The sequence below is a fragment of the Python bivittatus genome, unplaced genomic scaffold (genome assembly GCF_059951505.1).
Source record: "Python bivittatus isolate LINGU-HERP-01145 unplaced genomic scaffold, Pbiv_v1 ctg000180_np1212, whole genome shotgun sequence".
Lineage (NCBI taxonomy): Eukaryota > Metazoa > Chordata > Lepidosauria > Squamata > Pythonidae > Python > Python bivittatus.
In genome coordinates, this window is record NW_028277047.1 from 2,370,727 (window position 1) to 2,395,746 (window position 25,020).

Sequence of the window (25,020 nt, forward strand, 5' to 3'; positions counted from 1 at the left end):
GGCTTAAAGTTGCTGAGGTCGGGGAACCCAGGGCTGATCCAACCAGGCCTGCTGCTTAAAAGGGAAACGGCACCCAGCAGGGGAGGAATAAATAGCAAGAATCCCCATTCCAGTGAGATTTTCCCTCATTTACAACCCCCCCCAAAACAGGTCTTTAGAGCATGCACAGAGTGCATTCCGGTCTCAAACAGTCCACCGCCCTCTGGTAACTGGGAAAGGTTGGAATCCAGAGGATGTGCAAAGGGCTCCCCCCCTTCTCTCTCATCTCATCTGCCCCCCCCGAAAAACCATAAACTAACGAATCACGTGAATTCCCAAAGATCGGGAATTGTGCGGCAAGACTCTTCATAGCTGTATTCGCACAAACACATTGACCTAGGTTGGGAGGCAACTAACAGACGCCTTTGCACGGCACACTAACCTTGGTTAGTTAAACCTTTGATTCCTTTTTCATCCAGCTGTCCTGGTTATTTTAGAGTTCGATGAATCGTGCAGACCGGGAAAAAGTGTTACTCGTTCAGCCCGGCTCAACCCCACCAAAATAATATCCCGGCCAGCTCAACACTGAGCCAGTCCAAAGATGAATGCACCCATTTCACAGAAGTGGAAAACTAAGGCTGCCGAAATGGCCCCTGTACAATCAAGCTGGGTTTGAAATGCACACCTCCTCCCAAATGCACCTTTGCCCTCTCGATGCAAACATCTGTTTCCTGGGGGGGGGAAATTGCTGCGTTAAAGGGGCAAAAGGCAAGATACCGAGAATTAGAATTTCTGTTGCTACGACGGTTGCAAACGAACGGGATTTACTCCCCGTGCCCTGTGGAAAACAGAAGTGTGCAAACCACACTTCCTGGCGAGGCACTTTCTACCCCCGTTCTGTGCCTGGCAGGTGAGTTTATTCGTACGTGACTTTCTTTAGCCCTTCTAATTGGCCGAAGATCATGGGCTGGTCTTGGAAAGGCAGATTCAGGATGTTGAAGATCCTGTAAGGAAGCAACTTTTAAACTCAAAGGCAAACACTTCCTGGTTGGGCTCTAGATGACAAAACAGGGACATTGTTCTCCTTCGCAACTTCTAAAATCAAGGAGGAAAAAGATCTGGGAAGGAGGACTGATTTCCTGAAGGTGCTGCACCCCCACCAAAAAAGCAGGGCGTTTGGGGGCCTCTTGGAAGACGAGCCAATGCCCCTGACCAACATTTGTCGGTTAGAGTTTGCTGTTCGGGGCATTCACGCCCGTGGTCTCCTGCATTGCCGTGGCTGCATTTAAAATTGCCTTTTTTTTTTTTCAGGCTCCCCAGAATCCTGCAAAGGGGGCAAGCGGGAAAGGGAGGAATTGGGGGGCTTGGAATCGGGATTGGAACCGGCTGGTTGCACCTTTCATCCGACATACTCCAGACTCTTATCTCGTTCGGCGGTCAGGGGTGGGGGAATGCCGGCGACAACGCAGAAGTTCATCTAAAGAATTCAGAGGTGCTCAGCGATTTGCATTTCAGGCCATGGATTTCGACAGCGCCAAACTCCTAGAAATTCTCTTTGAGGAACAGGAGGATCGGGACCCCCGAGACCCCCTCGCTGCAGCAAACGCCGGGCTCAGTTTTCTGCTTCAAGATCACCCCTACGGCTGCCTGTCAGATGAACCTGGGAGCTGCCCAGCCAGCCAGCTCCAGGTAAGACCAAAACCCTTTTTATATTGCTATAGCATCGCAGCAAGGTTCAAACGCCGCTTCTGGATCACGAGTCATTTGAAAAAGACCGGGCAGGGAAAGTTGCATTCGGGGTGTCCGGCTCCACACCCGGGAAGGTTAGGAAGACACCGAAGGAGAGTTTGAAAAAATCAGAGACGGAGAAAGGGTGTGATGGCGGGTGCCCGTCCGGTGGGGGCTGGACCCAAGGGCGGGTGTGAATTGGGGTCCAAAGAAACCCGTTGAAGAATTTGTCCAAAAAATGCAGTCAGTTTTGTTGCTGAATGGGGAGCCTTGCCCCCGGAGATGGTACCGGTTGTCATTTTCCAAGTTTCTTTTAAAAAGGATTCTACATCTACTCCCAGAAGTCAGAGGACTGCTCTGGATGGAGAATGGATCGAGTCCAGAAGACAAGCCGAGACGAATTCCTGGCTCGACTGGGGTTTGGAGGGCATTCCTCCGAGTTGGAAGACTCAGCCAGGCCTTTCGGCAACAGGGTCGGCCCGTCGGTCGGTCGGCCGGAGAAACCCGGTCGCGCTTCCCCGAAGCAAAGAAAAATTTATCCGCTGCTTTCAACCCGTTTTGTTCCTCTGCAGAGCCTGGCCGACCCCAATCCTGCAGATTTTCTGCAGCTCCGGGTCGACCCCAATGATGTGTACAACCCCCGGAGCCCCAGTGCGTCTACAGAGAGCGACAGCGGACTTTCCGACAGCCCCTGCCGAGCCCCCCTTCCTCCCGACCGATCACCCCCCATCGTCCTCGAGGTCCTCTGCGACACGGGAACATGGGAGGACACGGTGCCCCATCTTGTTCCCACCACCGCCCTCGGTAAATGTCCTCCGCGGGTGGAGAAGCCCCCGGGGGCTTTCTGACCCGGTTTTCCTAAATCAGGAGCGGAGGGTCTAGTCAGATTTAGGCCAGAGATGGGCTAAAAGAACATTTTTCTCCACCTATCGAGTCCTCGGATAGGCCGATGTGGTTGTTTGGTGGTGTTCAGGGTATCGTCGCAGGATATGAGCTGTTCCATGGAAAGCGGGTTTTTGCAAAGGACCGATGGTGGTTTTGTCAATGCTGATGGTGTTCAATAAATGATATTATTATTATTATTATTATTATTATTATTATTATTATTATTATTAATAGAGGGGGGTTTCAGTGAACGAGCAGTTCAGTTAAATTCCAGCAAAGAGAATCTAAGGAGGTGGTTGAGGGTTTTCCTGCCGAACCATCTCTGTCCCCGGAATTTTATCAGCCCCCCTCCACTCTGGATCGTACTTTTGGGGTTCTTTTCCAGAGAATGGGAGCCCCCCCGGGACCGACCCGTCCACCTGCATCCCCAGCCAAGCGTCGCTCGGTTTCTTAGAGGCGATGACCGAGATAAACCCCACCGGGGTTCCCACCGACCAGGTAAGATGCAATACAGGGGTAGATGAAGGTGTTCTGGAAGACAAGCCAGCGATCCAGTCCGATCACTGTGGTTTGGAGTGCAGGCCAGCATCACTAACTGGGTTAAGAGAGGCCATTTGGGACACCCCTCCCCCTCATTTTGCATCTGGAAACGCCTGACAAAGTTTCACCGTTCAGTGTTTTTCCGACTTGAAGACCTGTGGACTTCAACTCCCAGAATGCCCCAGCCAGGCTGGGGCATTCTGGGAGTTGAAGTCCACAGGTCTTCAAGTTGCCAAGTTGGAGAAACATTGAAACTATGGTAACGGGAGTTGCACCCTGTCCCGCAGGCAGAAGGTGAAGCCTGCGCACAGCACCCAGTCAGTGTACAGAGGGTGGGTGCGGGGCGGCCAGGGCCCACCAGTGAGTTCTGCAATGGAGAGGCCTGCTCTGCTGGCTGCTCTTTCCTTCCCGCTCTATGTCCTGGAGGACTTCATAGGCACAACTGAATTGAGGCTGGGGGCTTTGTTAAAAAACGCCTGATTTTTACCAACCACCCACCTGCCGAAAACATTTATCGGGTTGGGAAGGGTCACGTGATCCTCTGCAGCCTATTGCGGTCACGAAGCTTCCCTATTGGTCGGGCAAGTGGCCCTGTAATTCCCCCGTTGCACCACCAGAGGGCCCCCACACCACGTGCTTGGTTTCGGTTTCGGTTTTGCTTTGCTGGCTGGGATGACTCCCTAAGAGTTGGGAAACGCTTTTAGTGCATGGGCAGAGGCCCTCTCCCCTATTCCAGCCGAGGAAAATCCTGGCAGTTGAGATAACCAGACCACCTCCCCCTCCTCCTCCTCCTCCTCCTCCTCTCCAGATGGGTCCCCAAACCCCCAAAATGTGCTTGGAAATGGGGTGGCACATTGTATTTGTAGTTAGGCTTGCTGGAAAGGGCAACTTTCTATTTCTTCCTGCTTTTTCTTTTCGCGCTCTCGATTTCCCCCTTTCTTCTTCTCTTCCGCCCTCTTTTCTCTTTTACGTCGTCTTCGTCCTCCTTGGCTTGTATTCCACCGTTTGAAACCCTTAAGGAAAAGGGCGCGGACCCCCTTCCCCTTTCTCCGCTCATCAGTTTCCGCTCGGAACAGCTCCGGCACCCCGGCCTGCTCCTGACGGACGAGGAGAGGCGTCTGCTACGCCAGGAGGGCGTCTTGCTGCGCGATGCCCTACACCTCTCCCAGGTGGGTCGCGGGGCAGAGGCAGGGGACCCCCCTCCTGTTCACAATGGCACAGACAGCCCTCCAGGAGGAGGAGAACCTAGCAGAGAGAGGATCCCACTGCTTCGAGGGGGCTCCAGCAGCCCCCCCTTCAGGCCCCAGGCAAAAAGCTGCCCCCCCCCGATTCCTAAGCAGGATTTTGGTTGTGGGAAGCGAGCTGGGTGGGTCCGAAAACCCACCCTCGGGGGCTTGCGGTGGGCTCCCGGAGCGTGAATCCCACCAGACCGTCCTGGCCAGGGAAAAGCGGGTCAGGCGGGACCCCCGGCGGGCTTCAGCCCTGCTCTCTGGGTCCTCCCCGCAGGCGGAAGAGCGGATCCTCAAGAAAATACGGAGGAAAATTCGCAACAAGCAGTCTGCCCAGGACAGCCGCCGGCGCAAGAAGGAATATCTGGATGGGCTGGAGAGCCGGTGAGAAGGGGGGCTACGGGGTTGGCAACCTGGGCGATTGCTCGTTCTTTTTCCCACCGGGTGGTTCTCCGATGCTCACCCGATCGTGGTTAGAAGAGGATCCGTGGGTCTCCGAATTTGGTGGAAATAGACGTGACTTCCCTACTGTACCAGATCCCCATTACTCTGGATTTCCCGTTCCCCCAGCCCCAGGAAGCCTGCGCCACTCCAATTCCCATCGGCCCCGGCCCTTAGTCAGGGAGGCTGGGGGTCAACGTTTGAGCTCCAGGAAAGGAAGGACAAGGAAAGGCCTCCTGGGGACCGCAGGGCAGTCGGAGGAGCGGTGGGGCAACTCCGTGTCTCATCAGCCACAGCGGCTAGGAGGTTGGGGATGGGAATTGTAGTCCAGGGAGTGCCGGGGAGCCGGAAGCTGAGAGGCAGGAAAGGAGAACCCACGTTCGCTGCTCTGCTTTCTTGGCAGGGTGGCTGCTTGTTCGGCCCAGAACCAGGATCTGAAGAAGAAGGTCCAGCAATTGGAGAACCATAAAGAGTGAGTGGGTTGACGGTTTTCCTGGCTTTTCTGTCCATTCTTGGCTGCCCCCCAAGACCCCCGAGATCCTGACTGGGGTGCTGTCCCGTAACTAGACGCACGACTCGATCAGGAGTAAGTTTTCTGTTTCCAGAGGAGGACCTCAAGGTGCTTCCAAGAAGCCTGTAAACAGAGTCGATCTCTCTCTTTCATGGCATCTGACCTGTGCCGGTAGACTGGTCCTGGATAGGGAGGTTTCCTTTAGCCAACAGCCTTCAAGTTGGATGTCTCCATATCTTCCATCATGTGTTCCATTACAAAATCTTATTTCGTGTCAATTGGTAGAGCATTCCTTCCCTTCCTCCCTCCCTTCTTTCCTTCTCTTTCTTTTCCTTCCTTCTTTCTTTTCCTTCCTTTCTTTCCTTACTTCTTCCTTCCTTCCTTCCTTCCTTCCTTCCTTCCTTCCTTCCTTCCTTCCTTCCTTCCTCCCTCTCTCTTTGCTTTCCTTCCAATCTGTGGCAAGCTATTTTGAGCCTAGCAAGAAGCATAAAGAAACTTTGGAGACAAGAAAGCCAGAGAGGGAAGGAAGGCTGGGAGAAGACCTTCCTGCTCAGAAGGTGGCTGGGGAAGAACGCCCACCTCCAGGTGGCACGCACTCCTTACCGGCCTCGTGCCCACCTGTGACCCCGTCCCAGATGGCGTGCCATGATTCCTGGCCCCTGCTGGGCAGGACACTCCAACGCTGTGGCCTCTCCTCTTGCAGGTCACTTCTGGACCAGCTGCAGAAGCTGCAGGGCCTCCTGAAGCAGACGTCTGCCAAGGCGGTCCAGACGAGCACCTGCCTCGTGGTAGGTGGCCTTGGGGCGTGGAGCGCCGGGTCCCCGGGGATCCCCCTCCCATCACCCACGTCTCTTTCCCTCTCCAGATTCTCCTTGTCTCCTTCGGCCTTTTCATCTGGCCCAGCTGCGCCTCGCTTTTTGGCGGGTCTCAGGTCGGCCGAGAGGACCACGCACCGTCTGGAGGTAACTGTCGCCGCCACCACCTTTCAGAGGAGCCTCCCTGGATAGTGGTAGTCTACCATTGAATGCTGGAGGGCAAGCTGTGCTTGAGCTGAAAAAGCCTTAGCTTCCACCGAGCCCATCATTCTTCAGTCTCATCCCTAAATCTTAAACTGCTAATCTTAAATTGACCCTCCCTTTTCACACCAACCTTTCACAAAGTGACTAGAGTAGAATAGAATAGAATAGAATAGAATAGAATAGAATAGAATAGAATAGAATAGAAAATATTATAGAATATAGAATAGAATAGAATAGAATAGAATATTATAGAATAGAAAATATTATAGAATATAGAATAGAATAGAATAGAATAGAATAGAATAGAATAGAATAGAATAGAATAGAATAGAATAGAATAGAATAGAATAGAATATTATCAGAAATAATATTGCAAAAAATGAACACTGATGTAGAAAACACGCACAGAAATTAACACAGAACGATAGGCAGGGATCAAATCAATCACATACTTGACGAGATAAAAACAGCCAAATTTGTAAGGCCATAACATTTGGGGGGAGTGGGGGAGGGAATGGGGGAGCAAATGGGTCGTTTCCTCCTTATCAAACTGCCCCTCGAAAGGAAAATGCAGGGGGAGAAAGGGCAGAGAGGAGCTGCAAATCAAACATGGGTGAGCAAATCCTGCAGGCAGGAAATGCCTCTTCCTGCCCCAAATCTGAAATACCCTCCCTCGGCGTCCCCGTCTTAATCCTCCGCACCTTCTCCTCCAGTCCTTTCCCGAAATATCTTGACCCAAAAGGGAGCTGCCGAGCCGGCGTCCCCATCCGCCGCCCGTCATCCCGAAGTGCCCCACGTTCGAACGGCATTGCCCCCAGAGCTCCATGCCACCAGCGTTGGCGAGGACGAGGCGGAGAAAAATCTCCCCGTGGAGGAAGAGACAGCGCTGGAGGAAGCGTCGGAGCCCCAAAGGGACCTCCAGACACCACCGAAGGGGCGTTGGCGGGGGAAAGCCCCAAGGCCCGACCTCGATGAGATATGAGGCATCCTGGCAAACGTTAACAGTAGCTGAGTCCTGAAACAAACGGGAAAGGGTATCTCAAGAGCATGTGCAAAGGGCCTTTTCTTTCCATGCCATCGTCAAACACATCTCGTTCCAAGCCAGATTCTCAGAGTTTTCTTTAACGAGATTTATTGAGAAGAAAAAGCAGGCGTCAGCAGAATTCCAGCAATTGCACCAAGGCCCATTTTGGACCCAAAATGTCTCTGTGAACGTTAGGATGGAGGTTTTTCTAATTCTCTATCATTTTTCTTATGAACCGGCAGAGAGGCCGGCTTCTTCACTGATCAGCTTGCTGTTTCTGTTGTGGTCCCCAGGACCTTCATCCATCTAGGACCCATCTCTGACCCTGGGCGTGGGTTCAAGGGGTGCAGCTCAGAGGATAAAAAATGCAGAACCATAACACCCAGCAACTTCAGGATGAGGGATGCTGGGAACTGTAGTCCAGGAACTTGGGGAGGGTGGCAGATTCAAAGTCTTCCCCAAAAGTTGGAGGCTAAAATGATTGATGTGTTTCTGGTCATGCAATCAGAAGGGGAGAAGAAAGGAAGGAAGTGGGGTTCTTCCTGTTCTTGTTCTGGTCGCCCAGCAGAGCCCTGGGACAATAAAGAGTGCCTCTGAGCATAGCTTGAGTGCATGTTTCCGCTTGTCTATCAATGACCACGACCCATGCAATTCTGGGAACTGAGGATTTTAAAAAAAACTTGAATTCTCCCTTCTCCTCCCTTGCTGCCATCAGCAATGACTAAACCTTGCAATCATTAAAAGATTTCTCGGAATTTGCAGCCTTTACCAGCACAGGGGCCTCCGAGAAAAATGCGACGATCACGACCCACTTGTTGGGATGAGCAAACGTTGGACCTTTGCTCTCGGCCTGGCCCCTCTCCCCGTTCCCTCTTTCGGACCGTGATGCGCTGCGATTGAAATTATTTTTTAAAAAAAGACAAAACGGGAGTGAAAACACAGGACGGTCGACCGCGAAGTCATTTCCCAGGCGAGCGACGTAAAAGATGCTCAGAAAGGTGTGGGCAGATCTGTCACCGACCAGCTGGGAGCGAAGCAAGCATGAAATGAAATGCTCTTCCAAACAAACAAACTTGGATTGTTCCGTCCTCCTTGGAAAGCAGATTCAAAAGCCACGGCTTTTCTCCCGTTCTCAGCGTCAGCGGCTGCCAGACCGTGGCCCGGCTGTGCCTTGCGGTAAACCCCAAACCAGGGTTTGACCAACCCTCGTTGCTCACTTACCAAGAAGGTGCTGATTCCTCACCCTAAACCTCGCTAGCCTCCTTTTAGCCGAATATACCATGTGCCACAACCTTGTACATTGGTTGACGCTTCACTGGCACGGTGAACTGGGTTCAAGCGGGTTCAGCTCACCGTGGAAAGACGTGCCAATCACCGTGATCACGGTCATCTTCTCTTTTAACACCTTAGCTTTATTAAAAGCACCTGACAGGTGGATGTCCTAGCCTTTGGCCACCCTTGGTCGAAAACTGCCTTTATTCTGAATTCGGAAAGTGCTGGCAGGGACTGGCGGCTTCCCACTTCCTTCCCAATGGGCTTTTCCCCCACCAGATTGAATTTCATTCATTTCTCACCGGCTGTGGTTGTCTCCTCCCGCCGCCCAAAAAAAACCCTCCAGCAGAAATCAGATGATCCTAAGTACGCTTGGAAGGGAAGGAGTCCTTTTAACATGCAAAGAATCGCCCGAGGCTTAACCCATTTGCTTTCAACCTCAGTCCCCCAGCTTTTCCAGGGAAATCTCATTATAGCCAGAGCTGCAATTAAGATGCTGCTCGGCCAGATCCCCGGGGAAGATTTCCTGCCAGTCCCCCAGATTCAATTTATCAGCAGCTGCATTTGGGACGGAGCTGAGCCGGCGAGCAAAAATGACAGATTGGATCAACCGGGAGATCTTCTTGAGAGAAAGGGCCGCATTTCATGCAGACGTTGCTATTGTCTCATCTCCAGCTCAAAGGCTGGGAGTCCTGCTGAGATCTCGTTCTCGTGCGTTTTGGGGGGGCTGTTTGTCCAGACGGGCAACCTTAATTTAATTTGGAGACGGGCCCATTTGGGCCACTAGAAAGGGGATTTCTCCTGGCAGGGAGAAACAGAGAGGAAAAGGTGACGGAGAAGGTGAAGTCAGAAATTGCGAGAAGAGGAAGCCCCTCCTACTTTTCACCAAGGCTCCTCCCACTGGCTTCAGCCCCACCCACCACGGCTGGCATTCCTCTAGAGCAGGGCTGTACCACTTGGGGGGAGCAAGGACAGCCCCCAGCTTGCAAACAGCGTGCCACCGATCCAGCAGGGCCAAAGCTTAAAGTGATTTGTCTCCATTTCCTTTCACTCTAAAAGGAATTAAAATATAATTCATTACACTATTTCTGCGGTTTGGGTTCTTTTCCTTTAATCCCGTTCGGGATTACCGCAACGCTGGGAGAAAAGATGGGGGCTAACCCCAAAGCTTTCTGGGCATCCTGCTGTGTGCTAAAGAGAAAAATAGCCTTGCTAGACGCAATTCTCGCTTAATTCGGATTTTACTCTCTTCCACCTTCTTGATCCGGGTGAAGGCACCGTTTCTGTTCAACGTCCAACTTTGGCCTGTACCTTCCTATCCAACTCGCCCTGTTAGCAGAACAAGATGCGAGAGAAAGGCTCTTTTCTGCCAACACGAAAGCAGCCGAAAAAGCAGGATGAGATTAATTTTCATTTGCAATAAGACAGACGCGGGATTAAGTTTCTCCTCTCCTGGGGAGCCACCAACGGGCCCGACGCCGTCCTTGGAGAAGCAGCAAAATCAGGCAAGGAGTTCCAGCAAAGTCAAAGGAAAAAAATAAAAACAAACTTTCTTCCAGAAGAGCAGACCATCTTTTGACGTGGCTTGTATTAATCTCTTTTTTTAAAAAAGAGGAAAGGACAGCGCAAAAGTAGGGCATCTGAATCTCAATTCTGCCCGACAGAGGAACATTAAAATTCACTGGCTCGACCTCCAACGCGAGGATCACATTTTCCCGAGGCCGTAAATTCTTCAGCCCCCAAGCTTTCAGAAATATTAATTCCTATTAAGACCGATCCGGTTTCCAGCCAGACGTCCGCGATTCCCCACGCCCATCTGCGTCTTTGCCACCGTTTAGAAATTCAAGGGCGGTGTTTATTCTCTCCGCGAGATGGATGGGTCTCCTCGGCGCCTGAGAACAACAGCCTTTCCCCCCTTTGTGCTCACCTGTCGCGTTCGCCGGGAGAGATAAAACGCACTCGACAGATGGTGCTCCAGCCGAGAGCAAAATGTCCCGTTGCCTTATCAGCCAGGCCCAAACGGCGCTAATTCATAAATCATGCCGGTTCCAAACACCCCGGTTTGTGCCAGCCGGCTTTGTGCCTTAAGCTAAGCCCTAATGTGATTATTTTCGGCTTGCCACGCAATGGAAATAAGCCTGTTAATGGCGGAGGGGATGGTGCAAACTGATTTCACAAACCCCGATGAAGCAAATGGCAGAGGGCCCAGGGTAGAAGCCCGATCAAAGTTTCCGTGTTGGGTTCGGCTTAGTTGGGTGCACAAACCCTCATCTTGTCTTAAACCGAAGGGGGGCATTAAGCTGCCCACGGACCATGTTTGTTTCCCACCCCCCAGCTGCAAATCTGCAAATCTCTCTCGCAGAAAGATTTTACGAGCTCCCCAAAGTGTCACCTTCATTTCTCTCCCTAGGATGTCGAGTTCGGGGGGGGGGGGTCTGCAGGAGTTGGTCAAAAAAGTCAAAGTCGTAGCAGCAAAAGTGCAAAATCTGCCTGTTCGTTGTGGGGTTTTTGTGGGCATTGCAAACTGTGCAGAAGGCAGTCTCTTTCACAAGTCAAAAATGAATAAAAATGGCATTCCCACAAACGGGCCAACCGCTTGAAAAAGGGACTGAAACCAATTGGGGGGGGTGTCCCGGCTGACTCATAATACATTCAAATCGAATCAAATCTTTATCACGGTCACAGACCAGCATAATGGTCACACGTTAAACGGAGGGGCTAACTCAAGCCTCCCTGTCCAGGAGCAGTCTACCGCGCCAAATACCGCCCTGCTTTCTCTCTGCCTGGCGTGAATTCGTCGGCTTTTCTAAGGACTTCTCCCCTCCCCGCCGTTGGATCGGGGTCTTCCCCCGGGGTGCAATTTTCTTGGATAGAGCACTTGATTCCGAGGGTTGGGCTGGAGATGAGAGGAGGACGACCCATGGGGACCGGAGGAGCGAGGCAAGAATAGTGACTTGCTTTGTCCATCAAATTGTTCTGCTGCCTTGATCAATTCTAATAATAACCAAAGAATTGCTATTAGATATTAGAAGGGCTGGGGGGCGCCCGTCAAAAATCAAGCCTCATTGGACCGGTCGCCAGCTCCGACCCAGCGGGATATTGCTTGCAGCCACCGCTGGGCCTCGTCCAAAGCGACGGATGAATTGAACGGCGCGGCTGAATTCTTCTCCTCTGCCAAATTGCAAATGCGTTAAAACCTCCGGAGACCATCTGATTGGCAGCCCCTTGCTGAAGCAGCCCCCTCCCCCGAAATCCGGGCCACTCGCCCGCCCGAACATCCTTTGCTGGTCTGGCTCCCTTCCACCCCCGCTAGAAGCTCATTCCCCAGGAAACCAAGTTTGGGGGTGCTTCGTCTTCCGCACTTGAAGCCCCCCCCCGGCGGGTGGCGTGGGCTGCCAGAGAAACACTGCCAGATGCACCCTCTTGCGTGAAGCCAGCGAGGAACCTTCCAGCTTCAGCACTGTGGACAGCTCCCGGGGGCGCCGAGACGTTGCTCTCCCGTCAAACTGGTGAGGTCAACCATGGAGCGGGTCCGCTGGAGCACGGTGGCCCTTCTCTTCTGCCTGTTCTTACTGGCCCAAGGAGAGCCGGCTGGCCAAGCGCTCCAAGAACTGCCGCTTAAACACACGTACCCGGTGCACGAGAAGGAGCTGGTGAGTAGCCGAGGCTTGGTGGCGGGATGGGTTGCGGGCTGCCACGGGGGAGAACCCCGAAGGAGATGAATGACGGGCTGCTTAAACAGTCGCACGGCATGGATTGCTCAGAAGGGCAACAGAGAGACCCGGTCCCCCCTTGGTGGTGCCCATTCCCACATGCATAAAAAGGAGGACGGTGCCAGAAACTCCCTAGGAATAAGGTCCCCACCAAAGCGGAGAAATAGACCTAACCCCGCATGTGTGGAAGGGCAGCGCCACACATCTCAACCAGAGGGACAGGTCAAGCCTTTTGTGACCTGGGCCGCTGTGGAGAGGCGGCTAGGGGATGATGGGTGCTGTAATCCAGCGCGCCCAGAATGTGCCAAATTAACGACGGCTGTTTTGAACAATTCCGATCCAGAGAGCCTTAGCGAGCGACTAGGATAAATCTTGTCTCGGGGGAAGATTTTTTAAAGGGGATTTGGAAGGGTTTTCCTCTCCTTCTTAGTAGTTTAGCAACTTCAGCAGCAAGAGCCGCGTCCGAGACAAATCACCGGAGACATTTTTAGCCGCAGTCGGGCGAATCCACGTCCTCCGTTCGGGCAAACTCGGAAAATAGGATGCGTTGGGAGAGCCCCCGTTCCATTAACCCTGGACGAGCGTGTTACGCAACAAGGGAGTAATCTTTATTTGGCATGTTGGGCTGAAAGGGGTTTGATTTCAGGAGCACGGCGTTTTAAGAACCTCGTTGCATTTCCTCGGGCAGGCAGGGTGGCGGCACGGAGCCTCCACGTTCAGGGGCACTGTACCTTGCCCCAGTTTCTAAGGCACAAAGAATAAGGGGAAAGGACGATGGGCTTTCCCTTTGGGGGCAATGGGGGGGGCTGTCGGTGGGCCTTAAACCGTTTGCTATGTTTAACCTATTCCAGCTGGAAGAACTCCAGGAGGTGCTGGAGAAGCTGCAGCATAAGAAGGTTTCTCCTTGGGAGAAGAAATTCAACCAAGTGCCCAAGGTAATGGGGAGGGGGCTGCCCCACAAGTTAGGGGGGCATCTGCATGACTGCTCCATTTCTGATACCCTTGCGACAGTCCAGAGGCTGAGCACGACTCGTGCTTGCACAGGAAACCAGATCCCAGAATCTTAAACTTGGAGGTACCCCTGAGGTCATCTAGTCCAGCCCCGTTTGGCACGGGGTTCTAGCTGCTGTCGTCAGGCGACAGCTGAAACAAGCGGGCTCCCTTACACCCTGCTCCGCTTTAGCCTAACCTCTGGGAAAGAGAACCCACCCTATCAACCGCCCGCCCCTATCAAGAGCAAAGGCGAAGAAAGGGGGCAGAGACCCAGGGGGATGGGGACTCACCTTCTCCCCCTCCCTTCCAGTGCTCCTTCGGCGACCCCTGCGCCATCCGAAAAGGCGCCCGCATCGGCAAGCTGTGCGACTGCCCCCGCAGAGCGGCCTGCAACGCCTTCCTCCTCAAATGCTTGTGATGCACGATTCTCGGCCCGTCGCCCGTCCGCAACTCGGTTTCCTGCTTCTCTGCAATCTGTCGCTCTGGGGATGGGATGGGGGGGTGGGGTGGTCAACGGGCGCCCTCTTGGCTGGGACCCTGGAGCCGGCTTTGGGAGTAATAAAGGAGAATTCCTGAGCATGTCTAGAGGGCATTTTCTTCCCCTCGAGGGCTTCCGGGGCGGCAAGAAGGCTTTTCGGAAGCGAGGGTGGAGAAGCGGGTTTCTGAGTTTGCTCCCCGCTGGGCGGGGGTCAGGATCTGATCTTTGGAGGGCGGGAGGCGTCTTCTCAATCCGAACACTTTTAATTCTGAATATAAAGCATACACACAGACGGCCAATTCTCCCCCACTTTGGGATCCAGACGCTCCCCTAAACATTTGAGGGTATATGCTGACTTGGCCTGTCATCTGAAGCCAGGCGTGGTTGGCCTCCAAGGTTCACCTCCAAACGTTTGGGATAAGGGGAATTCTAATCTGCGTTCGCGCACACAACGCTTATCCCGGGTTCTAGAATGAACGCCTTTTCTGGGTTTGTCTCGAGCCACTGACCCACAAGCCCAGCTGGGTTTGCCCCCTCCGTGCTGCAAAAGACCTAACCCAGCCCCACTTAGCATCCTGTGTGAATGCAGAGGTTGGGTTTATAACTGATCTGGTGAGGGAGGTTTGCTTGGCTCCCAACACCCATTTTCCCTGCTCTTCGCTCTATCCTTTTACCCCAACGTCGGGCAGCTGGTGACCCTTTCTAAGTTGCCTTCAATTACCACCCCGCAAGACGGCAAGGCTGATTCTTCACCCAGAAGCTTCGCCCCCCAGGGAACCCCAGCCCCAAATTTCGAAAGACAGCCAGTCGCCCACTCCTCTGGCGAGACGCTCAACGGGAAAGTCTTTTAATCACAAGTGGGAGAAAACCGATTCACCGCCAGGGCTGGTACAGAGAAGTGAGGAAGGAGGCCTGTTCAGTTCACACACAAACTTCTAGCGACAGGGCTTAAATAACAGCAACAGGTCAAAGTTCCAGGGGGGAAAAAAGGGAGTCAGGATTGCACGATTAAAAAGCCGGATCAGGCCCAGAGATGAAGTCCAAGCAAAGGATCTGGGAGGGGGGCAAATGCCACGCGTCTCCCCAAAGCAGGAGAGGTGCCCACATTTTGCCACCACCCTGAAGAGTGAAGCACCCCCAGTCCACGCAGCACCCTCTCCCCCTGGCGATGGAAAGCAGGGGAGGGTGGTCTTGACCGAGGGCATGAGGTTGGTCCATTCTCCCACACGGCAATTCTGGATCCGTCCCTCTCCGCTTCCGCTTGCCAGAATGAAACCACCTCCCGGCGACTAAATGGATTCGATCTGCTTGCGCACTTTCTCCAAAGCCTTCCCGTCAAGGACCCGTTGCCGACATACCACCAGCAGGGCAAAGACGGCGGCCGCGCCAAGCATGGCGCCCTCAAACTTCCAGAAGATCCGCGTCTCCATCTCCACGGAGCGGCAACTGCGGGGAGAAAACCGGGGTGATCTCAGCAAGGGGGATGACCGGCGCTCTGGGCCAAGAGCAGCTCAGGGCGGGGGTCAGACTAGAAGACCTCTGAGGTCCCTTGCAAGCCTTTGACTCTATGACAGGCAGATCCCAGCCACAGCTTGCTCACAGATTTGAGCCTTACCACCGCATGCCACACGCCCACGGGGAGGCCTCTTGCGTATCGCCCCCCCATCTGTCTAATCATTGCCAAAATAGATAATCGGTCCCCTTATCGGTCCCCGAAAGCGGGCAATGTTTTTTCCAACAGGGACGAAGCAAAGGAAAACGCCTTTTGCTCTGAGGACCAGATTTGCAAACTGCAAACAGCTGGAGAAAATTCCACTTTAGTACAGAGAAGCCGGAAGCAAGGGGGGTCCAGGGAAGTCTGTGAAGCAGCGAGAATGGAGGGCGAACGTGCTACAAAACGCATCTCCGCCTAGCAAACGTCCCCACCCTCCTGAACGTTGCACCCACCTCTTGAACTCCCCCTTCTTGGATGCCCCGCAGTTGATCTGCTCGACAAAGCCGGTGACGCCGCATTCCAACATGGTTTTCTACGAGCGAGAGGACACGAGTTTAAGGATCGGTAAGGGGTCGCGGAGCTCCCACTCTTAGCGTTTTGCCTACCGGAGATTTGCTTCATAGCGCCGTCCAAATTAGGATGGGAACAACTCCCGCCCGCTTGGACAGCTTTGGGTTCGGCTAGCCGAGGAATCGGCGGGAATCAGTTTGGGTTGGGGTGGGATAAGAAAGGCAGTAAATAATAAACTTGGCAGAAACCAGATTTCGGAATTGCATTTGGAAGGGGCAGAAAAGCAACGTATGCCAGTCGGAGGAACCAGCCCCACGGATTTCCTGTTCTCTGACAATCTCTGCGTGCAGAACGTGTTCGTTATTTTTATGATTAGATTTCTATCCTGGGTTTCTGTATTTATATTTACATCTATAGGTCAACTCGAGGCAGGGAATGTACCCAATACTCTTAATACTAATAGTTTGGAGTTGAACGTGGCCATTTCAAATGATCCCAGCTTGTAACAAAACTCACGTGTCCTGAGATCTCTTTCCAAATTTCACCTGTTTCAAGCAGCAGCGTTTCCCGGTCAGAAAAAAAGTATCTAAGCCCAGGAACAAAAGGCCCATGTTCCAAAAGTTTTGTTTCAAGGCTGGGGGGAAAACACTCTTTTTTTTTGGTGATGATTTCTGGCCAAATATTTCTAATTTAGCTGTTCAGGCGGCTGGTTTAAATGGGGCCTTTTTTCCTCCGAGTTGAAAGAAGACATTTCCCATTTCGTGCAGGTCTCCCTCCTAAGGTGATGCTGATCAAAGGCCCTCTCTGTAAAGGTCCATCCTACCGAGATCCTCATATTCCAATGAGGGAGCCTGTCGCCTCTCTGCAGGGGACGTATTTTCAGCCTTGCCGCAAGCCAGAGAGAGGCCAGAAGGGACGGGCAAGGGATGCACACGTTTCAAGCACGCCCAAGGCTTGCACCTCCAGGCACGGCCCTGGCTATCCTCTCTTGGCACACTGGGCCCAGACCCCCGCGAAACACTCCCCCCAGACTCAGGCCCACTTACGATCTGGAAAGTCGTGCAGGGAGCACACTGCGTCGTCACCACGAAATCCTCCATCCGCCAGCACGGGGTGGTGCCCGGCAAACTAGCTGCAGGAAAGCCAGACAGGACAGTGGCATGGCAGTGCCCCTGGGAGGCGCCCCGAGGCCCCAGCCGGACGGAGGGGACGGGACAGGACGGGGCGCTCGCCCGTCCGCCCCAGCCGTGCCCCCTCGCCTGCGCCAAGCGCGCCATCCTTACCTGGGCCTTTTCCGTCGCTCTCCGGCACCACCTCGGCTGACCTGCAAGACGGCCAAGAAACGGAGAGGTTTGTGGCCGGCAGGGAAGGGGGCAGCCCCCCACCCAGGCCCACTTGGGCCCCCCTCCATTCCCCCCTATTTTGGCTGCGCGGCTTGCGCCCGCCTTCCGCCCTGCCCTCTTACCTCTTTGCTCGTTTGGCAGCATTTAATTTACTTGTAATGTAATCATCAGGACATTATTTGTTTTTTTATTCCTATTTATTGATATTTCAAATTTGGCCCCGCCCATCTCGCTGTTATTATCAATGGTCCTTGCTATGGGAAGCGTCCTTTAACGCTGAACGGGGGAGGCAGCCTTCCAGTAACGAACCTGGGAAACCTCTGGCGGCTAGGTTGGCTGGACTACACCTCCCATCATCCCCAGCCACCCCGAAAAGCCCTAGAGAGGAACTGGGAAGGGCCACTGGGCTCCTTCCCACCCAAAAGGCTTGCACTACAGCTCTCATCATCCCCCCGGTTGACCTCAGCGTCCGCCTGAGCACGATGGGAGTTGTAGTCCAACCCATCCGGCAAAGGGGCAGCTGGTTGGGGAATATTGGCCCTCGAGAAAAAAACCCCCTCTAAAATGACACAAAGGCCGCCCCCTGCCCCCCTGCCCCCCGGGGAATCCCTTACCGCAAAGGGGCAAGCACGAACCCCAAAAGCGCCCCCAGAGCCAGGCGCCATCTTGGCCCCATCCTCGCCCAGCACTTCCGCCTCACTCGCGGGGTCTTGCGGTGCATTCTGGGAAGAGGGACGGGCGCCACCGTGCGCACGCGCGGGGCTGGGTTTGCGTAGGCGGCGGACTGCGAGGGGAACGCAAAGGGCTCAGTCCGTTTGGTTCACCGGAGACACTTCCGGTCTCCAATTGCAGCCGGGACGAAGAGGGTGGTGCGGGACACGCAATATATTCCTATATATATCTATATATATTCATAGGTATTCATATATATCTATTGGGTTATATACAGTAAGTAAATATGAATATACATATAAGCATTTGCATTGTTGAGAAAGACTTCCCTTCCCTCCCCAATAAAGTCTTGATTTGGGGATGGCGTAGTGAATCCTGAAGTGTGCAGAAAGATGGACTTGATGACCTCTTAGGCTCCTCCCAACTCAATGAATCCCCTAATGGGGACCTGGGAATAGTAAAGTTTTTCCTCCCAGAAGCGGAAAAAAAACCCAACTTCTTCACTGTTTATTTTTTTTTCCTCACCCCAAAATTACTCCTTAAATATCTCTGGATACTACAGAATCAGTTCCGTTGTGTTGTTCCGAACATAAAATCTAACCTAGAGATCCCAGTAAAGCAAAAGTTTTGAAAGGGAAAAACAATCGGAGCATCCGAGTGGAAATGCGGGAAAGGCACGTTCCTCGATGCCCTGCGTGTTAAATGGGAAATTAAGCACGCTCCTTTTGACTCTTTTATTAAGATGCTGCGTTTTTTAAGTGCCAGGACTTTTCTGGGCAAAAACATGAGAGAAATGAAAATCGCTAGGCTCCCTGACTATTTAACCATCAACTTTGGGCGAAGCTGTTTGGAAGTTTAAATTAAACCTCTGCGGTCCCATGTTGGCAGCCAGGAGGAGAAAAAGATTCAAATGGGGGGAAAAAAACCCCAACCTTTGAAGGTTTGGCAGTGGCTGGGAAGGCCAGGAGCAGACGCTTGAGAGCCAGGGAAATCGGGGCCCCGCAGACTCACCCAGGGTTGCCCCGTTCGTCCTCCAGAGGCAATCAAAGGAGCTGGGACGAAAGGCAGGTTTTGGGGTGCCGCTGCTGAAAATCAGGGCACCCCTGAAAAGCCTTGGCAAAAGAGCCTCCTTGCAAACGGAGAGGTTGCAAGATGTCTCATAGGCCGCCCTGGAAAAGGGGGTTTGGGAAGATGAAGTAAAGGGAGGATGGGGGCCACGGAAAGGCTTGGGGGGCACATGGGCAGGGTTTGGGGGAGTCTCTCCCTCCCTCTGCAAGGGACGAGACAGAAGTGCCCGCCTGAACGACCGAAGACTCCCCCCCCCGGTGAATTGAGAGAATCAGTTTTCAACACACCGATATCCGGAAAAACTGCAAATATTTAATAGTCTTCACAGATGGATAAAAGGCCAGCGATCCCCCAACGCGCGACGGTGTCCTTGCGGGTGCCGGATGGCGTTCCGGGCTTCCACCCACCCAAAGTGCGGAGAATCCCGGCCGGCAGAAGCAATTAAAAAAAAAAAAAGATTTTCTCCCTCTCCTGTAGGAAGATCTGGGTGCGAATCAGAGCCCTTCCTATGGCTGTTGAAGACGCCGCAGAGCAACGGGGCCCCGGGCAGAAGTGAACGTGGATCCCCTAAAGTGTCTGGTGGTCCCAGGGATTTGGGGCTGACTTCCCCAGTGAGAACCCCCTCCCCAATTTTTAAACGTCTCCCTTTGCTCTGGGACCCCTCCCTCCCAAAACGCCTCCCTCCCTTTCTGCAAGTGCAACGGTTAAGAGGCAGGGAGCCCCCCACGGAAGAAGAAGGGGGATCGGTCTCCAAGCCCTTTCGGGATCCAGCCCGGAGGGACTCGGAGTCTCAAGGGTGGGAGAAGGATGGGGGAAAGGCCAGAAAGGGCCCCCCGCAAGCCGGATGGCCGGGACAGGAGGGGGGTGATGGGGCATGTCCCAGCCGGTGGGCCCCCCGGCTACACCACCGAGCACTTCGGGCTGCTTTTCGGCGAGGCTTTCAGTTCCAGAGGCCGCTTGGGGAGTTGAGCCTGGAGGAAGAAGAGGCCGAGTCAGAAGCTGGTGGACCGTCCCTGGTTCAAGGAGACGGAGGAAGGGATGGTGATGGAGGAGGAGGAGGAGGAGGAGGAGGAGGAGGAGGAAGAAGAGGAAGAAGAGGAAGAAGAGGAAGAGGAAGGAGAAGAGGAGGAGGAGAGGAAGAAGAAAAAGTAGAAGGAGGAATGACAAGAAGAAAGAGAAAAAGAAAAAGGAGAGGAGAGGAGAGGAGAGGAGAGGAGAGGAGAGGAGAGGAGAGGAGGGGATGATGGAGGAAGAGGAAGAAGAAGAAAGAAGAAGAACCAGGGCTAGATTTGGCCACATTTTGCAGACTCTTTTAACCCCCCCCCCCCCGTTCTTCCCACATCTGGCACTCACTGACTTCTTGATCGATTTGAGAAGGATGTCACGGGCCAAAGTATTGAAAGCCTGCAGGGGGAGAAAAAAAAGACCCGGGCTTCCATAATTTTGCGGTCAGCCATTTATTACTTCAGGAAGTCATTGCTTGTGATTGGCCCCCAGAAGAAGAGAGAAACTGGGAGCGTCTTCCCAGATTGGGTTAACGGGCTCTGCCCCAATAAAGCAGCCCCCCGGCCATCCCTGCGGGGTTGGTCTCTTCACCTGGCCTGCCTCAAAGGGCTGGCTATCCCTCCACCCTGCCTGGCCGAATCCCCAAACCAGCCAGCCAAGGATTGCTAATATCCTGCAGCCCAGGGACAAACGGGGTCTGGGAGCTAAATGCATGGGGGGGGGGTATGTTGCAGGGGTCCCCAGGCCAGCAGACCACTCACCTCCTCCACATTCAAGCTGGACTTGGCGCTGGTCTCGAAGAACTTGATCCCGTGCTCCCTGGACAGCTGCAGAGGGTGGAGGAAGGAAGGAAGGAGGGAAGGAGAGAGGGAGGGAGGGAGGGAGGGAGAAATCACAGAGTGGCCACCTCTCCAACCGAATTCCTCCCTTCCCTGAATTCAGGGCTGCTAGATCTGCTTCCAAGCAGAGCCAAGGGCTTGGAGGTCATTTGGGGTCATAAAAGAAAGCATGACAAGCCACGCCCTGGCGGGTGGCAGGCAGAAACCACCAGGGAGAGAAGTGGAGAAGGGCGAGGGGGTGGGCCAACTCTGCCAGCTTCCAGCCCCAGCTCTGCCTGCCCTCCCTCTCCCTCCCCGGGCTCAGCGCCTCTCTGCAGGCAAAGCGGGATCCGTTCAAAGGCGTTTGCAACGCAGGACGTCGGGCAATGCACCGATTCTTCCCCCCGCCCCCGGCTGGAAATGCAAAGCAAAGGGCGATCCTAAGAGCCGGCAAGGGCGAATGCCGCCCCCACCCCCGGCTCCCTCCTGCCTCCGATACCTTCTCGGCTTGGTCCCGGGGCACCTTGCGCTTCAGCTCCATGTCGCACTTGTTCCCCAGCAGCAGACGCTCCACCCCGGCCGAGGCGTTCTGGGCCAAGGGAATTGCCGAGAGAGGCGGGCTCATTATTACCGTCCACCAGAGGCCCCCCCAAATGGGCCACTCCCTCTCTCTTTTGGGGAAGGGGAATCCCCCCCATTGCACAGATCAAACGACGACACCCCCACCGGTATTTTCCCTTATTTCTGGTCGGGCCGACCGGTTTCCTAACCAAATCCCCTGCGGGATATGGCCACTTTTCTTCCTGTACGTTTTTGCAGAGTTACTTCTTTGCCTGGCAAAGGTGCAGGGTCGCCCATCTCACGTCCGTGACTGTGAGCGGCGTATAAACACACCCACACCCACACCCACACCCAGCCATACAAGAATTAGTACAAGAGGCTCTCGTATCCTTGACAGGCCTTCCCAGCTGGGAAATTGAGTTTGGAGACTTTGCAGCCCTTGTTATTTTTCACTGGGACAACGGAGAGCCTGCGGGGGCACACGGGCGCCGCGTTGCCGACCCTTGCTGTTCTCCTTCCTGGGGCCGCTGCAATGCCTCTATCTAGGCGCTAGAGGGCAGACCTCACGGTCTTTGGCAATCGCCCGGTCACCCCCTCTGTTCAGGGCGATGCCGGCCTTTGCCACGAGAGTGCAGCATTTGCCATCCTTTGCCATTTCAGAATCTGAATCCAGAATGGATGAAACAGAGGATGGGGGGGGGAGGGGATCCCCGGGGCAGAAAATTATGGGGAGGGGGGGTCCAGGGGCTGCAGACAGCCTCCCCTCCGGAGCCCGTCTGCTTCCGAAACCCTCGCCCCCAGCCCTGTTTGGCACCACGCGCCCACCTCTTTGATGCTCTTCATCCAATTTTGAATGTTCTCAAAGGATTTCTCGTCCGTGATGTCATAGACGAGGATGATTCCCTAAGGAGGAAATGGGGGTTAGGGCAGGTTGGGGGGCAGCCGTGGAGAGGGACCTCTAGACGCCAGCCTTCCCATCCTGCTTCTGCGATGCGTCACACTGACCCCTGAACTTGGTTTTTTTTTCCTCCTCCCCCCCATCCCTTCTTCCTCTTGTGTTGTTTCCCTTCACTCATATGCCCACTTCACAAACGATATTTTAGGCAACAGAGTGGTAGGGGGAAAAAAATTCTCTGAACCCAATTCATAACAGCCCAATCAAAAGTCCTAAACTGCCTGGATCGGTCCCCTTCATGCGTCTGGCACCTCTGCAACAGCTTGGCAATGCGGGAACCCTGATTTCGCTAAGGGGTGAGGAATGGAAGGCCCTTTTGCATGCAGTGGGAGAGACAAATAAAGCATGCATCTAGTCCTCAGTGTTTGTGGGGGGTGATGGAAGCTAAAAACGAAGATTTCCGATGCGAGAAAGCCGCATTTCTGTCTCCTCTGCAGGGCTTGAATCGCCTTACTTCTTCGTGCTTTCGGACCACTAAGATTAAAATCCACCTTTCGGCATTTCAGGATTTTATTGGTCTGAAAGCACACGCTGGATCTCGCCTGGGTCTCTCCTCCGGGGCCACAAAACACCCCAGCTGCTGCCCGCCGAAGACGGTGCCCACCGAAGATGCTCCCCCCAGACCCCTCAAGGGACGCCCAGCCAAGGGGGGGCTCTGGGGGTGGCAGTCCCCTTACCATGGCTCCTCGGTAGTAGGCGGTGGTGATGGTCTTGAAACGCTCCTGCCCTGCCGTGTCCCTGCAAGGGAGACCACAAGGGCTGTGTGAATGGTCACTCTGTCTTGAAAAATTCACTTTCTAGGCCAGTGTTGCTCGACCTCGGCCCCTTTAAGACGGGTGGACTACAACTCCCAGAATTCCCCAGCCAGCCATGCTGGCTGGGGAATTCTGGGAGTTGTAGTCCACCCGTCTTAAAGGGGCCGAGGTCGAGCAACGCTTCTCCATCCCGTGCATGATTGTACAAGATTCCCACACGTTTTTTGGTTCCTAAACAGATCTTTTTACAACTTGCCCAAACATCCTTTTCTTCAAAGCCCGGCTTTGAAATGCAACTCCCCCCTCCCGGGACGTTGCACCCCCCCTTCCGACTCCCCCCTCAATCATCCCCCTTCCTTTTGCACAGTCCCCCCCCCCAAAAAACAGACGGGAAATCTGCTTGTTCACACAAGCACTCACCACACTTGCAATTTGATCCTTTTGCCCTCGACTTCCACCGTCCGGATTTTGAAGTCAATCCCTGCGTGGAGGAGGGGGGAGAGAAGCAGCGTTGGGGGGTACGCACGGCTTGCCCCCCCGGCCCGGTGGAATAATTTCCGGCTGGTCCTGAGTTTGGGGGGCCCCTCTCCAATGCCATCAGGGGGGCATTTCCCAGCCGTGTTGGAGGCGCCAATCTTTGGGGCGCCGAATCAGAGCTCTGTCGTGAAGCTTAGCCCCGACGTCTAAAACTCCGCGAAGATTCTAGTCCTCATGGTGTTTGGGTTTTTTTTTTTAAAAAAACGGGGGGCTGATTGAAAGGGAAAATGGGACATTCCTTTTGACCAAGTCTTCAGTCTGACTTGCTTGGGTTAAAGGCACCCCAAGGCCTCTTCCACCCCAATGGGGACCCCGGGAATGGAAGAGTGGGGGTCCCAATGCTCCCCAAAGACACATTCCCTCCAAAGCAGCGGCTTCTCATCATCCCAATTCTTCGAACCGTTGCAAAGGGGCGAGAAGCGCAAATATCAGGGGGGTTCCCCCTTCCCGGGCTGGCCGGCCAGAGCCAGACCCTCGGGGGACCCTGCCTTGCCCCCTTCCTCCGTCAGGGCGGTCCAGGGGGTTCCTCCTTCCCAGCCCATCCTCCCCAGTCCGCTGCCGGCTGGTGGACGTGCAGGACGTCAGAGGGGGGGGAGAGCCCGGGATGCGAGGGACTGGCAGCCGGGCGGGGAGGAAGCGGAGGGAGGCCAGCACTGCCCCCCTGCCCCAGACGCCGGGCAGCAAGCGGCCGATCCTGCTTTTTGGGGAGCCGGGGAGGGTCCCGGGGGCGGGGCAGCCCCCTCCTCACCAATGGTGCTGATGTAGGTGCCGCTGAAGCTGTCTTCGGAGAAGCGGATGATGAGGCAGGTCTTCCCCACCCCGCTGTCCCCGATCAGGAGCAGCTTGAAAAGGTGGTCGTAGGATTTGGCCATCGCTGCCGGGGGTCCGGCCCGGGCACCTCTCCTCCCCGGGGCTGGGCTGGGCTGTGACGTGGGGAAGGGGCGCCTCGCCCGTCCTGGGAAAAAGCAGAGCGAGCCACTCAGGAGCCGGGAAGAAACTTTGGGGAGGAGGGGCTGAAGTTTTCCTTCTTTCTTTCTTTTTTTTTTTTTTCCTCTGCCCTCCTCTCCCTGCCCTCCTCTTCCTCCTTCGTCCCCGCCGGGGCCGCCCAAACCACTCCCCCAGCAGCTGGGCGGCCGGGCCGGGCCAGAAGCAGCCCCCCCAAGGCAGGGAGGGGTTGACCCCTGACTCAGAAGGGGGGAGGAACCATCATCCACCGCTGGGTCCCTGGGAGTCCCAGGCGCTTCATTCATTTGCAGAGGAACGGGAAAGGGCGCCTCTGAGCATGGGCCAAGTGCCTTCTCCTGGCGGAGGAGGGAGGGAGGGCAGCCTGGTGCAAACATCCCTGCCCACGGGGGTGGGGGGGGCTGACTTGCCACCTCTTCTTCCTGGCCACATCCCTTTTTGGAACCAGGGCTAGAAATGTAAATTATAGGAGGGTTTTCCAAGGATGAAACGTGGAGAGGAAGAGGAGGAACGGGGTGGGGAGGAA

At 54.5% G+C, this 25,020-nt stretch overlaps 4 protein-coding genes across 9 annotated transcripts; 2 read left to right on the forward strand and 2 right to left on the reverse strand.

Moving 5' to 3' along the window:
- Positions 1-801: 801 nt before the first annotated feature.
- On the forward strand, positions 802-8,004 carry CREB3L4 (cAMP responsive element binding protein 3 like 4). 5 transcript variants are annotated; one of them, XM_025167215.2, is made up of 10 exons: positions 802-889; positions 1,291-1,668; positions 2,280-2,511; positions 2,978-3,090; positions 4,152-4,301; positions 4,639-4,745; positions 5,206-5,274; positions 6,017-6,101; positions 6,179-6,275; positions 7,046-7,985. In XM_025167215.2, the coding sequence occupies exons 2-10, from the start codon at positions 1,498-1,500 to the stop codon at positions 7,312-7,314; spliced, it is 1,293 nt and encodes a 430-aa protein (XP_025022983.1). In that variant the 5' UTR covers positions 802-889; positions 1,291-1,497; the 3' UTR covers positions 7,315-7,985. The 5 variants fall into 5 exon arrangements, with proteins under 5 accessions (XP_025022983.1, XP_025022981.1, XP_025022982.1 ...); XM_025167213.2 differs by lacking the exon at positions 802-889 and adding an exon at positions 969-1,204; XM_025167214.2 differs by lacking the exon at positions 802-889 and adding an exon at positions 969-1,124.
- A 1,648-nt stretch (positions 8,005-9,652) lies between these two features.
- Positions 9,653-13,815, forward strand: LOC103059008 (cocaine- and amphetamine-regulated transcript protein-like). Of its 2 annotated transcripts, none has more exons than XM_088137213.1 (3): positions 9,653-12,281; positions 13,193-13,276; positions 13,645-13,815. In XM_088137213.1, exons 1-3 carry the CDS (start codon positions 12,150-12,152, stop codon positions 13,750-13,752), a joined length of 324 nt encoding a protein of 107 aa, XP_087993339.1. In that variant the 5' UTR covers positions 9,653-12,149; the 3' UTR covers positions 13,753-13,815. The 2 variants fall into 2 exon arrangements, 1 of the variants encoding a protein (XP_087993339.1); XR_015795531.1 differs by having other exon boundaries at positions 12,145-12,281; positions 12,772-13,276; positions 13,645-13,701.
- Positions 13,816-14,636: 821 nt separating this feature from the next.
- JTB (jumping translocation breakpoint) lies at positions 14,637-17,894 on the reverse strand. The gene is made up of 5 exons (XM_007429102.4): positions 17,775-17,894; positions 17,101-17,141; positions 16,864-16,949; positions 15,760-15,839; positions 14,637-15,258 (listed from the first exon to the last, which is right to left on the reverse strand). The coding sequence occupies exons 1-5, from the start codon at positions 17,879-17,881 to the stop codon at positions 15,102-15,104; spliced, it is 471 nt and encodes a 156-aa protein (XP_007429164.2). The 5' UTR covers positions 17,882-17,894; the 3' UTR covers positions 14,637-15,101.
- Positions 17,895-19,179: 1,285 nt separating this feature from the next.
- On the reverse strand, positions 19,180-24,656 carry RAB13 (RAB13, member RAS oncogene family). Its single transcript, XM_088137214.1, has 8 exons — positions 24,280-24,656; positions 23,415-23,475; positions 22,917-22,977; positions 22,110-22,187; positions 21,223-21,312; positions 20,667-20,732; positions 20,254-20,304; positions 19,180-19,871 (listed from the first exon to the last, which is right to left on the reverse strand). The coding sequence occupies exons 1-8, from the start codon at positions 24,401-24,403 to the stop codon at positions 19,800-19,802; spliced, it is 603 nt and encodes a 200-aa protein (XP_087993340.1). The 5' UTR covers positions 24,404-24,656; the 3' UTR covers positions 19,180-19,799.
- Between the last annotated feature and the right edge of the window lie 364 nt (positions 24,657-25,020).

Excerpts from the sequence above, each read along its gene's own strand:
- CREB3L4 (XM_025167212.2), top strand. The coding sequence starts at position 2,076 with ATGGATCGAGTCCAGAAGACAAGCCGAGACGAATTCCTGGCTCGACTG. Across the intron at positions 4,302-4,638 it reads ATGCCCTACACCTCTCCCAG|GCGGAAGAGCGGATCCTCAA; the intron begins GTGGGTCGCGGG and ends TCCTCCCCGCAG. Across the intron at positions 6,276-7,045 it reads GGACCACGCACCGTCTGGAG|TCCTTTCCCGAAATATCTTG; the intron begins GTAACTGTCGCC and ends CTTCTCCTCCAG.
- LOC103059008 (XM_088137213.1), top strand. The coding sequence starts at position 12,150 with ATGGAGCGGGTCCGCTGGAGCACGGTGGCCCTTCTCTTCTGCCTGTTC. Across the intron at positions 12,282-13,192 it reads CGGTGCACGAGAAGGAGCTG|CTGGAAGAACTCCAGGAGGT; the intron begins GTGAGTAGCCGA and ends AACCTATTCCAG. Across the intron at positions 13,277-13,644 it reads AATTCAACCAAGTGCCCAAG|TGCTCCTTCGGCGACCCCTG; the intron begins GTAATGGGGAGG and ends CCTCCCTTCCAG.
- RAB13 (XM_088137214.1), bottom strand. The coding sequence starts at position 24,403 with ATGGCCAAATCCTACGACCACCTTTTCAAGCTGCTCCTGATCGGGGAC. Across the intron at positions 20,305-20,666 it reads CCAGCTTGAATGTGGAGGAG|GCTTTCAATACTTTGGCCCG; the intron begins GTGAGTGGTCTG and ends CTCCCCCTGCAG. Across the intron at positions 19,872-20,253 it reads TCAAATCGATCAAGAAGTCA|GCTCAACTCCCCAAGCGGCC; the intron begins GTGAGTGCCAGA and ends TTCTTCCTCCAG.
- JTB (XM_007429102.4), bottom strand. The coding sequence starts at position 17,881 with ATGCACCGCAAGACCCCGCGAGTGAGGCGGAAGTGCTGGGCGAGGATG. Across the intron at positions 17,142-17,774 it reads TTCGTGCTTGCCCCTTTGCG|GTCAGCCGAGGTGGTGCCGG; the intron begins GTAAGGGATTCC and ends GCCGTCTTGCAG. Across the intron at positions 16,950-17,100 it reads GAGCGACGGAAAAGGCCCAG|CTAGTTTGCCGGGCACCACC; the intron begins GTAAGGATGGCG and ends GCTTTCCTGCAG.